Below are 15,287 nucleotides of genomic sequence, written 5' to 3' on the forward strand. Positions count from 1 at the left end.
GATACTAAACCTACTTTTTTTTCTTTTCTTTTGTGATTCATATAGAGCATGCAATTTTAAGCAAAATTCTAATTTACACCAGTTATCTATTTTTCTTTGTTCCCTTGGTATCTTTATTTGAAAAAAGCAGGAATGAAAGCTTAGGAGCCGGCCCATTTTCGGTTCAGTACCTGGATAGTGCTTGCTGATCTCCTCCTCTCGTTACCTCCTAACATTACAGGACTTCTCCAGACTGGCTCCCATCTTGTGGAACTCTCTGCCTCACTCCACAAGACTCTCCCCTAGTTTTGAAAGCTTCAAGTGCTCCCTAAAGACTCTACTGTTCAGGGATGCTTACAACCTACACTAACCTCTCCTAACTCCCCTGCTATCCCCATAAACCCCTTTAGCATGTAAGCCTATGAGCACAGCTGTTTGTAGATCACCTTCATAGGAGCGGACTACAATAGTGCAACTCTGGGCAGGGCCCTCTACCCATTTGATCCCTATATCTGAAGCACTACATGGTATGTAATAGGGCTGCCATCTAGTATTCTTGCAAATGGATAACATTCTTGCAAAACTGCTGCCATATAGTGCTCCAGACGTGCACAGTTGCACACTCCTAAGCTTACGGTCCTGCTTTTCACAAGTTACCAAGAGGGCAAAGAAAATTTGATAATAGAAGTAAATTAGAAAGTTGTTTAACATTGCATGCTCTGACTCATGAAAGAAAAATTATTAGTTTCATGTCCCTTTAAAAGACACGTGCATGCTCTTAACCTCCTATCAGCCCACCTAGATTTAGTCTTCAACAAAGGATACCAAGAGAATAAAACAAATTTGATAATATAAGTCATTGTAGTTAGTTATTGCATGCTTGTCTGAATCATGAAGATTTAATTTTGACTTTAATGTCCATGTAATATTGGTTTACATTTTAGCCAGTGGGTCAGTAAAATCAGCCTGGTGGTGTGCCCATTAAATTGGTACCAGTGAGAACCAACGGTAATGTCTCTTTAAGAATACAGTCAGACATTTTATATAGCGAGAAGATGCCCTCGCAGAAATACTTTATATCGCAATACCTATAGCAGGCAAACTCCTCTACTGCCCGGAAGTGAAGCGACTTCCTTGTGATCCTTCACAAAGATACGGAGAAAATATGGAACGGAATATTACACTTACAGTCTGCTGCATAATATATGGAACTGAAAAAGCAGACCTGTCATTGCTGCCTTTATGCAGTAATTGTGAAAATAATGAATTTGCATTTTAGATGCAAATCATCAAACCCCAGAGGGCAAAGAGTTAAAGGGACATTCCAGACAACATTTGAATTTGAATAGATGCGTTTCAATTTGAATAGAAGCAGTTTTGTAACAAATATGTATTAGCAAAAAGGCTTCCAATAAAAGCTATAGCTGTTTCAAAAGTGTATTTAAGTATGCACCGTGCACCAGCATTTTAATCACAGCACTTGCTCAGAGAGCCTAAGCTGCTTGCACCATCTGGTAATGATTCAATTTGTTAATTGCTGGCATGATACAAACCCCACTGGCACTCTGAGCAGCTGCAGTATTTAAATTTAAATGTGCAGAGACAAATGTTAAAGGGATATTCCAGCCAAAATTGGAAACCACATGGGTGCATTTCGGTATTGAACAGAAGCAATTTTGTAATATACATGTATTAGCAAAAATGCTTCTAATAAAATCTATAGCTGTTTCAAAAGTGTATTTAAGTATGCACCGTGCACCAGCATTTTATACACAACACTTGTTCGGAGAGCCCAAGGTGCTTGTACCACCTGGTAATGACGCAATGTATTAATTGCTGACATGATACAAGCCCCACTGATTAGCTGAGCAGCTGCAGTATTTAAAATGTAGGTGCAGTGACAATATCTAGCTATGCTTCACATGCACCTGCAGAGAAAAATGTTAACACTAAAACAGTTATAACTCTTAATAGAAATATTTTTACCAATACATTTCTATTGCAAATATGTTTCTATTCAAATATGCAATAAATCTATGTGCATTTAAATTTTGACTCGAATGTCCCTTTAACACTAAAACAGTGATAACTTTTACTAGATATAGTTTCTAGTCAGATGTAATTCATCTATGCGCATTTACATTTTGACCGGAATGTCCCTTTAAAGGGACATGAAACCCCAATTTTTTTTCTCTTTCATGATCCAGATAGATTATAGATTTAACATCTTTCCAATTTACTTCGGTTATCAATTTTGCTTCATTCTCTTTATTTTATTGAAGAAACTGCAATGCTCTGCTAGAAGCTAGCTGAACACATTTGTAAGCCAATGAAAATGGGCTAATGAGCCTATGTAGATATTCTTTTTTAGCAAAGGATACTAAGAGAATGAAGAAAATTAGAGAATAGATGTATATAGGAAAGTTGTTTAAAATTGAATTCTCTATCTGAATCATGAAAAACTATTTAGGGTTTTATGTGCACGGTGCATATTTAAATATACTTTTGAAACAGCTACAGCTTTTATTAGAAGACGTTTTGCTGATACATGTGTTACAAAAATTATTCTTTTCAAAACTGAAATGCAGCCATGTGGATTCCAATTTAGTTTGGAATGTCCCTTTAAATTCCATTTGTTAAAGGAACATAAAAGTGCAAACATAAAAGGCTCAGATGTGTTATATGCAAACATTAGTGTAATAATAAAATGCTCTCTGTGTTTAACCCCTGCAAAGCATTAGTCACCATGCAGCTCTACTTCCGCTCTGGACCATCAGTTATCGGTGGAACTTTAACTATGTTTTTAACCCCTTTACAGGTGTTAAACACAGAGTTGCAGGGTAACTAGGGCTAAAATGACACAATCTTAAGAAAAAGAGCATGCCATTCTTCCACTATAATCTCCCTTTACACATGCAATTAAAATCAGTTTTTATAGCTGCAATGCAGTAGTGGGAGCTAGCTGCACATACCCAGTGAGCCAATGACAAGAGACAAATGTGTGTAGTCACCAATCGCCACCTAGCATTGCTGATCCTACCTTATTATGCTTAAAAAACAAAGGATACAAAAAGAACAAAGTAAATTAAATAAATGAGCATATAGTTTTAAAGACTTTTCTATATACAATCTGAAGCATGAAAGTTTAACTCATTTGCATACAATTAAGGTAAACTAGAAATGATCAGTTTAAAACATGTATTATACATTTACGTTGGCTGTGCAATTATTTTGAGTTTGTAGAAATGTCAAGCGTGAGATGCTTTTATATAGAGGCAACACCAGTCATTGCACACTGGTATACTGGATGTTTTATTCTACAAGAACTAGCAAATACAGTTTAGGATCCCAGCTATACTTTTGCATAAGGACAGAAGGTAGAATTATACATGAAGTTAATGGGGCAGTCAAGTTCAAAGTAATTAAACAACTTTCCAATTAACTTTTATCACCAATTTTGCTTTGTTCTCTTAGTATTCTTAGTTGAAAGCTAAACCTAGGTAGGCTCATATGCTAATTTTTTTAGACCTTCAAGGCCGCCTCTTATGTGAATGCATTTTGACAGTTTTTCACCAATAGAGGGCGTTCGTTCATGTGTGTCACATATAGATAACATTGAGCTCACGCACGTGAAGTTACCTAGAGGAGTGAGCACTGATTGGCTAGAATACAAGTCTGTCAAAAGAACTGAAATAAGGGGGCAGTTTGCAAAGGCTTAAAGGGACACTGAACCCAAATTTTTTCTTTCGTGATTCAGATAGAGCATTCAATTTTAAGCAACTTTCTAATTTACTCCTATTATCAATTTTTCTTCGTTCACTTGCTATCTTTATTTGAAAAAGAAGGCATCTAAGCTTCTTTTTTGTTTCAGTACTCTGGACAGCACTTTTTTATTGGTGGATGAATTTATCCACCAATCAGCAAGAATAACCCAGGTTATTCACCAAAAATGGGCCGGCATGTAAACTTACATTCTTGCATTTCAAATAAAGATACCAAGAGAAGGAAGAAAATTTGATAATAGGAGTAAATTAGAAAGTTGCTTAGAATTGCACGCTCTATCTGAATCACGAAAGAAAAAATTTGGGTTCAGTGTCCCTTTAAATACAAGGTAATCAACAGAGGTCAAAAGTGTATTATTATAACCGTGTTGGTTATGCAAAACTGGGGAATTGGTAATAAATGGATTACCTATCTTTTTAAACAACAAAAAATCTGGTGTTGACTGTTCCTTTAAAAGGGATATGAAACCCACATTTTTTCGTTCATGAATCAGAAAGAACATACAATTTTAGTCAAGTTTCCAATTTACTTCTTTTATCAGATTTGCTTCATTTTTTTGGTATCCTTTATTGAAAGAGCAGAAATGCACAACTGAGAGCTAGCTGAAAACATTTGTAATCCAATGACAAGAAGCCTATATGTGCAGGCACCAATCAGCAGCTAGCTTCCCAGCTCCAGAGCTTACCTAGGTATTCTTTTCAACAATGGATACCTAGATAAAGCAAATTAGATAACAGAAGTAAACTGGAAAGATGTTTAAAATTGTATGCTCTATCTGAATCATAAAATATACATTTTGGGTTTCAAATCCCTTTAAAAGGGACATTATACACTAGATTTTTCTTTGCATAAATGTTTTGTAGATGATCCATTTATATAGACCATACAGTTTTGTTTTTTTAAAGAAATAATATACAATGTTGCTTATTTTTAAATAACATTGCTCTGATTTTCAGACTCTTAACCAAGTCCCAAAGTTTTAGGAGAATACCGAGGTATACTTACTCCAGCTTGCTTCTGTTTGTGTAAAGTGTCTTTTCATATGCAAAGGAAGGGGGAAGGAGTGTCTGCAATTTCCCACTTGCAGTGGGTGTTCCAGTAACCTTTTAAATAGAGCTAAACTGGGGGCTTCTAAGTACGTTTTTAAATGGTTTTATACTGGATTTGTACATCAGTATCTGTGCATATTATTCTTTATAGTAGTGCCTATTACATGCAGTTAATTGAAAATTGGTGTATACTGTCCCTTTAAAGAACCATAAGCTACTTGGTTCACAAGATTTGTCGAGACCCATTCTTGTGAGGTTATTGATATTAATCGCTACTATTCTGTTAGTGCTGTAAACATTACCTAGAAAGATTATCATTAACTCAATCTTAATTATGAGGTTATTTAGTATATTAAAAAGGGATATAAAATACCTTGTAATGCCAAGACTTTTCTGTAGTTTTGCAATAAAACATACCAGTCAGGTGTGAAAACTGTCTGAATAAATTACCCATTGTTTGCTGTAATTTATTTTCAATGAACGAACCAGGGTGGATTTGATTTAAATCACTAGTCAGTAAGACATATTTAAATCATGGTTTTCATTTTTAGAATAAATAGCTTTTCAAATGATTGTTCCGTTTATATCAGACAATTACTGGTTATATATCCTCATTAGATGAGAATAGCTAGATCATTGAAATGAATGAAATTATTGGGTGAACTATCTGCAGTTTAATAAGTTAATCCTTCATAAATTAAAAAAAAAATTAAAAAAAAAAAAATTGATAATGAAATTAGTTTTCAGCAATTTTCATTATTGATTAGTTATGTGCGGAGTCTCAAACGCTGTTTGGCGCTGCGGCGCCATCTTACTCCTCCCCTCTCCTACGGCGTGCAGACTGGTTTGCGCAACGGCGCCACCTTATCTTCCCCCCCTCTCACAGCCTATACTGGTCTGCAGCAGCGGTATCATCTTACTGATAGCGGGCCTGAGCGGGGAACATGTTGCGCTGTAAAGTAGATGTAGCTATGCAGGACCAGGTACGAGGCACTATTAGGCAGGACAAAGTAACTCCGGACCAGTCTAAAGTTTAATTTTCATTACCTGGTCGGTCCTGCCTAATGGTGCCTAGTACCCGGTCCTGCACAGCTACATCAGGAAAAACGTCACCCCTGTACAGCGTAGATAAGGGCCCACCACAAAGTAATGTAATGCAAACCCCCATATATAAAGTACATCTATACCACTCCCTATTACTTTATACAGTAGTAAGCAGAAGATGCACGCTCCCGCTGCCTCCACTCAGAGCAGTCTCAGCTTTACAGGGGGGAGTGACGGCAGATCATGTCCCTCTATTTATATGTTAGAGGCTTTTATTGTTGCAATCGCTTGCGTATAACTATGTGTTTAAGCCCAGCAAATGGACTAAAGAAAGTTAAAGTGACATTTACCTCCCTCTAATCATGGGTGCGCCATGTTGAAATCTAGCTTTCACTGCATTCTAGTGCTGACCCGTCTGCACATGTGCAGCAACTCTTCTTCACATACCTGCAGGGTAACCTAGGTTCAATCATAATTACATACATTTCATGCAGCTACATCTAATCATGGATTTAAAGTCAGCAACTACTGGGAGCTAGCTGAACACCTGTTGCTACTCCTGAGCAGTGTTCTCTCTAAGGCCAGTTTTGTGAGTGCCCAGCAGTGAAACAGTTAATAAAAAGAACCAAATCTTGCAAACTGCATTGTATATTGTTTGCAAATGTCTCTAATTAACTGTTTCACTGCTGGGCTGCTCACAAAACTGGCCTTAGAGGGAACACTGCTCCTGAGCCCAACATGAGAAGTAAATTTGCTAACGGAAGTAAATTGGAAATCATTAATAACGTTTATGACAGCAATACAAGCGACTCTGGGCACAGTCTAGTTAAACAAGTATATTTAAAATCCAGGGTCCTAGGTACAAACATATTGCTATGACATCTACTTTAATATTAATCAGGTAGAATGGATTCACTTATCTGGTTCTAGCTCTAACCGGATTCTTAGGCAAAATATTCTATGTTCAAAAGTGTATCAGCAAACTGCTGCCTACAGACAACCAAAGCCTCTATGATTGAGCTTTCATCAAAATAACACATTATTATAATAAATCCCAGCCAGCAAGATTTAAACAACACAAACACAGCCAATGGCCTACAGGAATATAAACTAAATGAATAACTAACTGTCTACAACAGCTATACCTAAACCGGATACATGATCCTATATATTATTACTAAAAGTGATTGTAACTTTAAGATTATTATTTTATACTGGGCTTTAATTTGTTAAACACAGTGGCACTTTAATTCATTAAAGTTTACAAAAAGACGCTTATTTTTTTTTTTAAGCATAACGCCAATCCTCCGCCCGCAGCTCCTGCTTTCTTTAGCAGATCAATGAAAAATCCGGATTTCTCCAATCGTTGCGTGCCCCACGAGCTGGACGCCAAAGGGGGCACACATCTATTGGAGGAAGCCAGATTCATCATCAATATGCTAATGAAAACAGGAGATGAGGGTGGAGGATAGGCGTTATGTTTACCATAACACAAAGGTCAGTTTTTTAAAAAAAAAATTAAGCATCTTTGTAAACTTTAATTAATCAAAGTGCCACTGTTTTTTAAATTATTATTTGATAGTGGGATTTAATTTCTTAAAAGTTTACAATCACTTTAAGTAGCCAGAAAACACAGGCACATTCAGCATAATATGCAAAAACAGATCAACACACCTTCTTAAATGAACAGTAGACACCTTGTGATTTAAATATAAAAGCACACTGCAGACTTCTCAAAAACAACCATGTTACATATCTGTGCCTAACTGGCTTTAACGAACAGGAACTGTAAAATAATGCACTTTATACCAACTACCACTGAACGTGGCGAGCTTTGTTGTCTGCAGACTCAGTAGTGAGTAGTTTGGCCATTAAAAAAACCACAAACAATTAAAGCAAACTATGTTAATATGCTTTAAAAATGTTTACGCTTAGCAAGACAACAGAAATATATTTTATATTGGAGTTTAAGAGATAAAGGGACAGTAAACATTTCATACGAGTCAACTATGACAACTTTAAATTTTCTAAAGGGTTTACTTCACACGCCATCTGCACGCTCTACTAGCTGCCCACTGAGTCAGAGGTTTATTTCTTCATTACAGCGGCGGATGTGTCATCCAACCAGATGATGACTGGGCGCTTACACAGATCTAATAAGTGAGCGCTTACTGAAAGGCTTGCACATGCGCACAAATTGCATCTCTCCACTATAAGCAGTGGATCGCAATGCTGGAAGCACTGCAGTCCATGGTTTGTAAAATTAGAGCCGTCTGTGAGTAATGCACATGCGCAGGGTACACTGTGAGCACGTGCTGAACAGGAATATAAGGTGGGCAGTTACATTTTCATTGACAGCAGCGACCGTCGTTGCAAAGAAGAAAGAAAGAAAAAAAACTGACACCGCGAGCAACTGGCACAGTATACCAATGGTGTGTGAAGTTAACTTCAAGAAGTAAACTCTTAATAAAAATATTATATTTACTTATTTTTTAATGACTAACATGAAATGTTTAATGTTAAATATATTTGCATATCTGCAATTAGTGCATCCCAGGAAAAAAAAGTCTGTCTATTACAAAAATAAATTAAAAAACTCCTAGCTCTTGAGTACATTTATTTTATCTTCTTTTGCAGTCAGTTAATGTCAGATATAACAAACTCCCACGTTGATTAAGCAGTCACTGTGTGCAATGTTGTAGTGTCAGAGATCTAGTAGGTTCCTCTGGTCTTTCTTGCAGAAAAAAGGGGCAAAATAAATAATGAAAGAACACTACACAGAAAATGAACTATGCACAATGAAACAATTTAAAGGGATACAAACCCTTTTTTTCTTTTACGATTCAGATACCGCATCGAATTTTAAGCAACTTTCTCATTTATCCTACTATCAATTTTTCTTCATTCTCTTGCTATCTTTATTTAAAAAGCAGGAATTTAAAGCTTAGGAGCCAGCCCATTTTAGGTTCAGTACCCTGGATAGTGCTTGCTTATTGGTGGCTATATTTAGCAAACCAATAAGCAAACATAACCTGGGTTCTCAACCAAAAATAAGCTGGCTCTTAAAGGAATAGTCGAGTCAAAAGTAAACTAAGCGTTTTATTATTCATATAGAGCAGACAATTTTAAACAACTTTCTAATTTACTCCTATTATCATTTTTTCTTCGTTCTCTTGGTATCTTTATTTGAAAAAGCAGAAATATAAGCATGGGAGACAGCCCATTTTGGTTCAGCTCCTGGGTAGGCTTTCCGATTGGTGTCTAAATGTAGTCATCAATCAGCAAGCGCTATCCAGGCGCTGAACCAAAAATGGGCCGTCTTCCTATGATTACATTCAAATAAAGACACCAAGAGAACAAAGAGAATTTGATAATAGGAGTAAACTAGAAAGTTGCTTAAAAATGCATGCTCTATCTGAATCATGAAAGATTTATTTTGACTAGACTATCCCTTTAAGCTTTACATTCCTGCTTTTTAAATAAAGCTAACAAGCGAACGAAGAAAAATTGATAATAGGAGTAAATTAGAAAGTTGCATGCTCTATGTAAATCATTAAAGAAAAACTTTGGGTTTAGTATCCCTTTAAGGAATACTTGTTTCTGCAAAAAGAAGGTGCACTGCTTGCATTTTTGCCTATTATTATGCGTTAAACCCCCTTTGCACAGGTTAACCACAACGAACATTTTATTAGTGCACATTACAAAACTAGCACATCAGAGGCTTTTATTATTGCTCCTTAGTGTCCCTTTAACAAGCTGAAGAAAAAGGTAGTACAGATACAAATTCCCAAATCCAAAAACTTTTCACTTTTTTTTTTTTTTTAAATAAAATGAACAAATTACTATTTTCCCTGCCTGTATTAAAAAAAACTACCTTTAGGTTACATGTGACAGCTGTATTATGACGACATGTAAATATTGCTAAATGACATAAGATATTGTTGTTTACACTTAGTTCCATCCCCTCTACAAACTGTGCCATTTTACAGTTGCAAATATTCCACAATCCAAACCTTTTCCGATCCCAAGCAGTTTGGATAAAGGGTTTTCTAACTGTATGTAGATCCAGGAATAGTAGCGCACTATGCAGGTTATACATACCACATATCTCGCTGATAAAATCCAAAAGCTTTATTTCCGTACTTAAAAACAAAGCGGTCAGCACATCTAAAAATCAACAGGTGAAATGGACAGGTTCACAAGCAGACGCGTTTTGTGCGCATGTGCACTTGTTCACTGCTCTACCTGTGTCAGGAGGTTAGAAAGAAATTTACTGTGCTGCACAACGTGATCCACAGATGTGATCATAGACCACTATATCCCAGAACTACAAGTTTAGTGTTTGCCCACTGGTTTGATTATGGCGAGTTCCAGAGTGTTATGTGATTATAAATAGATTATACAGGTAGGTTAATGGGACATAAAACCTCACATTATTAAACAGCTTACTCATTTATTTATATTTTCAAATTTGTTTCATTCTCTTTGTATTATTTATTGAAAGAGCAGCGATGCACTACAGGGACATAGCTGAACACGTTGGGTGAGCCAATGACAAGAGGCATATACATGCAGCCACCAATATATATGTAGAAATATTTAATTATAAATAAAATAAAAAACATATTTCATTATGTAAAGAACATTGGAATATGAAATATTCATATTTTCATGTCGGGTTAGCGCTAATGAGACTATGTTATAGATAGTGTTTGAATGAGAGTGGGTGTTCGTTTTTATTTCCACTTTTGTTTTCTCCATTGACTTTACAGGGGAATACGTGAAGCAGCACGTTATATTCGATGTTCAGATTTTTGCGCTAGTTGGGTAACTGCTTGCGCAAATACTTTTTTTTCAACTTGTAATACGAGCACAACCAGACTAGCGCAAAAAGCTTAACTTTAGTGGAGTTTTCTCGATAAAAAAAAAACTCAATATACTGTGCCACTTGTAATCTAGCCTATCATAAAGAATGAAGTGGGATATTATACACATTTAAGCTACCATAGAATGGTTACAACTTACAAGCAAAACATTAAATACAGCAATCCCACAAATAATTCACTTTTTGTTCACCTAAAGTTTTGGAACACAATATTGTGCCGAGTGGCATCATCCGATTCTACACCAATTAAAAAAATAATCACTGTACATAAAGAGTATGAGCCTGTACCCATATACAGAACACTATATTCATCACTTTATAAACAGTGGCTTTTTCCCATACTTGCAGCAACAAAAGCTCATTTAAAAAAAATACACACTTAATTAGCGTAGTGCTCTCACTTGCTAAAGTTCCCAAACGCATATTTATAAAACAAAAAAAGGTCTCCTCTACCATCTATAAAGGAGAGTGCTATATAAATAATGACATCTAGCAATACATTAAAGTGCAATATCCATACAAAGCACATAGGCTGCCAGGCCCCTGCAGCGTCATAACATGCAGATACGATTTCCTCTTTCTAATAACACTAGACAGGTGCATGGGAAAAAAGAAAAACGGATGTACAGTGTGATATACAGATATACCACAGGACTAATTATCAAAGTTATGGCAAACAATACCATAGCCTTGCAGCATATGCATGTTACAGACAAATAAACAATGAGTCACACCATTGTCATACAAATATAAAGCTGCCAAGCTCCTACAGAGAAATGACAAAAACATGAAATGGTTTTAATATTAACAACCAGAATCTGTAGAAAACAGAGTAAATATAGAGATTATTGCACCTTTAAAGTCTAATACACAGCATCCAGATAGAAGCTGTAGACAGTAAGCTAAAAATAAATAAAAATAATGGTCCCACATCTGCATTCACTTGCTATAGTAAAATAATGCATCGCCAATCAAATAATGTAAAATGCAAACATAATGTTTTAATATAACATACCATAAGGGCTATAACACATATTTGGGGGAAAAATTATTCAACAAAGCACAAGCAATTACAGTAAACAGTAACTTTGTTCAACCTATTATCTATACATGGTTAAAACCTATATTCAAGAATTACAATACCTAGGCCCTATAATGAAGGTACTAGCAGTCACATACTGCACATGCAAAGTGATCTTGAATAAATATTTGTGGGGTGAAGCATATATAGGATAATAACCTAAATCCTGACATTACACTAATGACCCCTGCACTGACATACAATAAGATGTCATTACATATGATAAATAAAACTAATCTGCTATAACCAAATGTGATGTTTATCATTAGTGCCTATTGCCAGCACCACATTCAAACAGCAGGTGATCTCTGTATCAGATTAATAATCCTGCAGTGCATAGATTTTATATTACATATGTTTCACCATCAAAGCAGCCAGCACAAGCAGTGAGATTACAGGCACCTACAATAGCTTGAACCACATCAACATGAAGTAGTAGGAAAACATAACACTGACAGGAGGTTATACAATATTTATACTAAACTATGTCACACATACAAGAGATTCTGTGTGATTTATAATGAGAAAAGGCAAGCTGTGTAGCTATATCTCATTAGGGTCATTTAAACTACATATAAAACATTGCTAAATCTATATGTATTACAGTCATTTAGGCTATATATAATAAATGTAAGATATTTCTGCTAAACACTGCAATAAGGATGACTTGTGGTTACACTAAACTATATATTTATACTGCAGATCATTAAGCACTATGATGTAAATGTATCATTACAACATGTATACGGTATATTGCAGCACTATAAGATCTATATATGTCACAGTTACAGCCATGTGAGCTTCAGCACCCAGGTAAGTACACAGCCACCTGGCCGTGCAGTGAGGCACCTACAATAACCCGTGTGCTACAGCCTGGCGTGCACGTAACATTTACAGCGGGCACAGGAGCCGTTACATGGGCAGTAAAAGGGCACCTATGTAAGGTTAGGATAACTGCAGTGCAACCAGATCAACAAGGGCACCACATCACCACAAAGCCCAGCACCCAGGCACTGTACCCTGGTTCTCAGCTCACCTTCCTCGGCGGGGGCTGCATGATGCCGGGCCGATGCTCCACCATAAATCCAGGGGAAGGTTCGGGGGAGGGGGGCCCAAAGGGACTGTGGTTTAGGGCCTTGGAGGGGAAACGAGAGAGGCGCGGGGGGTCCGGGCTTTGTGTCAGGAGATGCAGGAGGAGAAGAGCGGGCCGGGGGGCTCCATGAAGGGCCGACACTACTAAGCTAGAGACTGAGGCTGCTAGTCTGGGGGAGGAGGGACACGGCCAGTGGGAGGAGAGGAGACACGGAGGAGGGAAGACTCACAGGCTCAGGACTGGGTCTCTAACCCGAGGAAGGGAGTAGGGGAGTGAACGAACAGGCTGAGGGGAGGAGAGAAAAGACCGAGGGGAGGGGTAGGACAGGACCTCCGGTTACACTGAGGGGAGGAAGAGGTGGGCTAAGGAATGATAAAGACAGCAAGGTGGAGATAGAGCCTGAGGAAAAGGGAGGACTGAGGGCAAAAGAGACAGGCTGAGGGGAGGGGGAAAAAAGAGACAGGCTGAGGGGAGGGGGAAAAAAGAGACAGGCTGAGGGGAGGGGGAAAAAAGAGACAGGCTGAGGGGGGGGGGAAAAAAGAGACAGGCTGAGGGGAGGGGGAAAAAAGAGACAGGCTGAGGGGAGGGGGAAAAAAGAGACAGGCTGAGGGGAGGGGGAAAAAAGAGACAGGCTGAGGGGAGGGGAAAAAAGAGACAGGCTGAGGGGAGGGGAAAAAAGAGACAGGCTGAGGGGAGGGGGGGGAAGAGACAGGCTGAGGGGGGGAAGAGACAGGCTGAGGGGGGGAAGAGACAGGCTGAGGGGGGGGGGGGAAGAGACAGGCTGAGGGGGGGGGGGAAGAGACAGGCTGAGGGGGGGGGGGAAGAGACAGGCTGAGGGGGGGGGGAAGAGACAGGCTGAGGGGGGGGGGAAGAGACAGGCGAGGGGGGGGGGAAGAGACAGGCGAGGGGGGGGGGAAGAGACAGGCTGAGGGGGGGGGGAAGAGACAGGCTGAGGGGGGGGGAAGAGACAGGCTGAGGGGGGGGGAAGAGACAGGCTGAGGGGGGGGGAAGAGACAGGCTGAGGGGGGGGGGAAGAGACAGGCTGAGGGGGGGGGGAAGAGACAGGCTGAGGGGGGGGGGAAGAGACAGGCTGAGGGGGGGGGAAGAGACAGGCTGAGGGGGGGGGAAGAGACAGGCTGAGGGGGGGGGAAGAGACAGGCTGAGGGGGGGGGAAGAGACAGGCTGAGGGGGGGGGAAGAGACAGGCTGAGGGGGGGGGGAAGAGACAGGCTGAGGGGGGGGGGAAGAGACAGGCGGAGGGGGGGGGAAGAGACAGGCAGAGGGGGGGGGGGAGAGACAGGCTGAGGGGGGGGGGAGAGACAGGCTGAGGGGGGGGAAGAGACAGGCTGAGGGGGGGGGGAAGAGACAGGCTGAGGGGGGGGGGAAGAGACAGGCTGAGGGGGGGGGGGAAGAGACAGGCTGAGGGGGGGGGGGGGAAGAGACAGGCTGAGGGGGGGGGGGAAGAGACAGGCTGAGGGGGGGGGGGAAGAGACAGGCTGAGGGGGGGGGGGGAAGAGACAGGCGGGGGGGGGGGGGGAAGAGACAGGCTGAGGGGGGGGGGGGAAGAGACAGGCTGAGGGGGGGGGGGGGAAGAGACAGGCTGAGGGGGGGGGGGGAAGAGACAGGCTGAGGGGGGGGGGGGGGAAGAGACAGGCTGAGGGGGGGGGGGGAAGAGACAGGCTGAGGGGGGGGGGGGAGAGACAGGCTGGGGGGGGGGGGGGGGAAGAGACAGGCTGAGGGGGGGGGGAGAGACAGGCTGGGGGGGGGGGGGAAGAGACAGGCTGGGGGGGGGGGGGAAGAGACAGGCTGAGGGGGGGGGGGAAGAGACAGGCTGAGGGGGGGGGGGGGGGGAAGAGACAGGCTGAGGGGGGGGGGGGGAAGAGACAGGCTGAGGGGGGGGGGGGAAAAAGAGACAGGCTGAGGGGGGGGGAAGGAGACAGGCTGAGGGGGGGGGGAGGAGACAGGCTGAGGGGAGGGGGAAAAAAAGAGACAGGCTGAGGGGAGGGGGAAAAAAGAGACAGGCTGAGGGGAGGGGAAAAAAGAGACAGGCTGAGGGGAGGGGGAAAAAAGAGACAGGCTGAGGGGAGGGGGAAAAAAGAGACAGGCTGAGGGGAGGGGAAAAAAGAGACAGGCTGAGGGGAGGGGGAAAAAAGAGACAGGCTGAGGGGGGGGGGAAAAAAGAGACAGGCTGAGGGGAGGGGGAAAAAAGAGACAGGCTGAGGGGAGGGGGAAAAAAGAGACAGGCTGAGGGGAGGGGGAAAAAAGAGACAGGCTGAGGGGAGGGGGAAAAAAGAGACAGGCTGAGGAGAGGGGGAAAAAAGAGACAGGCTGAGGGGAGGGGGAAAAAAGAGACAGGCTGAGGGGAGGGGGAAAA

At 40.8% G+C, this 15,287-nt stretch overlaps 1 protein-coding gene across 3 annotated transcripts in view; it reads right to left on the reverse strand.

The window, feature by feature from the left end:
• FCHSD2 (FCH and double SH3 domains 2) overlaps nucleotides 1–13,169 on the reverse strand; it is an 816,168-nt gene extending 802,999 nt beyond the window's left edge. For 2 of the 3 annotated variants that reach the window (XM_053708715.1, XM_053708716.1), the window contains exon 1: nucleotides 12,858–13,168. In XM_053708715.1, coding sequence (XP_053564690.1) covers nucleotides 12,858–12,902 — 45 coding nt within the window. In that variant the 5' untranslated portion in view covers nucleotides 12,903–13,168. Of the gene's footprint in view, nucleotides 1–12,857 lie in introns of all 3 variants that reach the window. The other variant, XM_053708714.1, reaches the window with a different exon arrangement.
• Nucleotides 13,170–15,287: the final 2,118 nt, after the last annotated feature.

This window comes from Bombina bombina, chromosome 3, assembly GCF_027579735.1.
Source record: "Bombina bombina isolate aBomBom1 chromosome 3, aBomBom1.pri, whole genome shotgun sequence".
Taxonomy (NCBI): domain Eukaryota; kingdom Metazoa; phylum Chordata; class Amphibia; order Anura; family Bombinatoridae; genus Bombina; species Bombina bombina.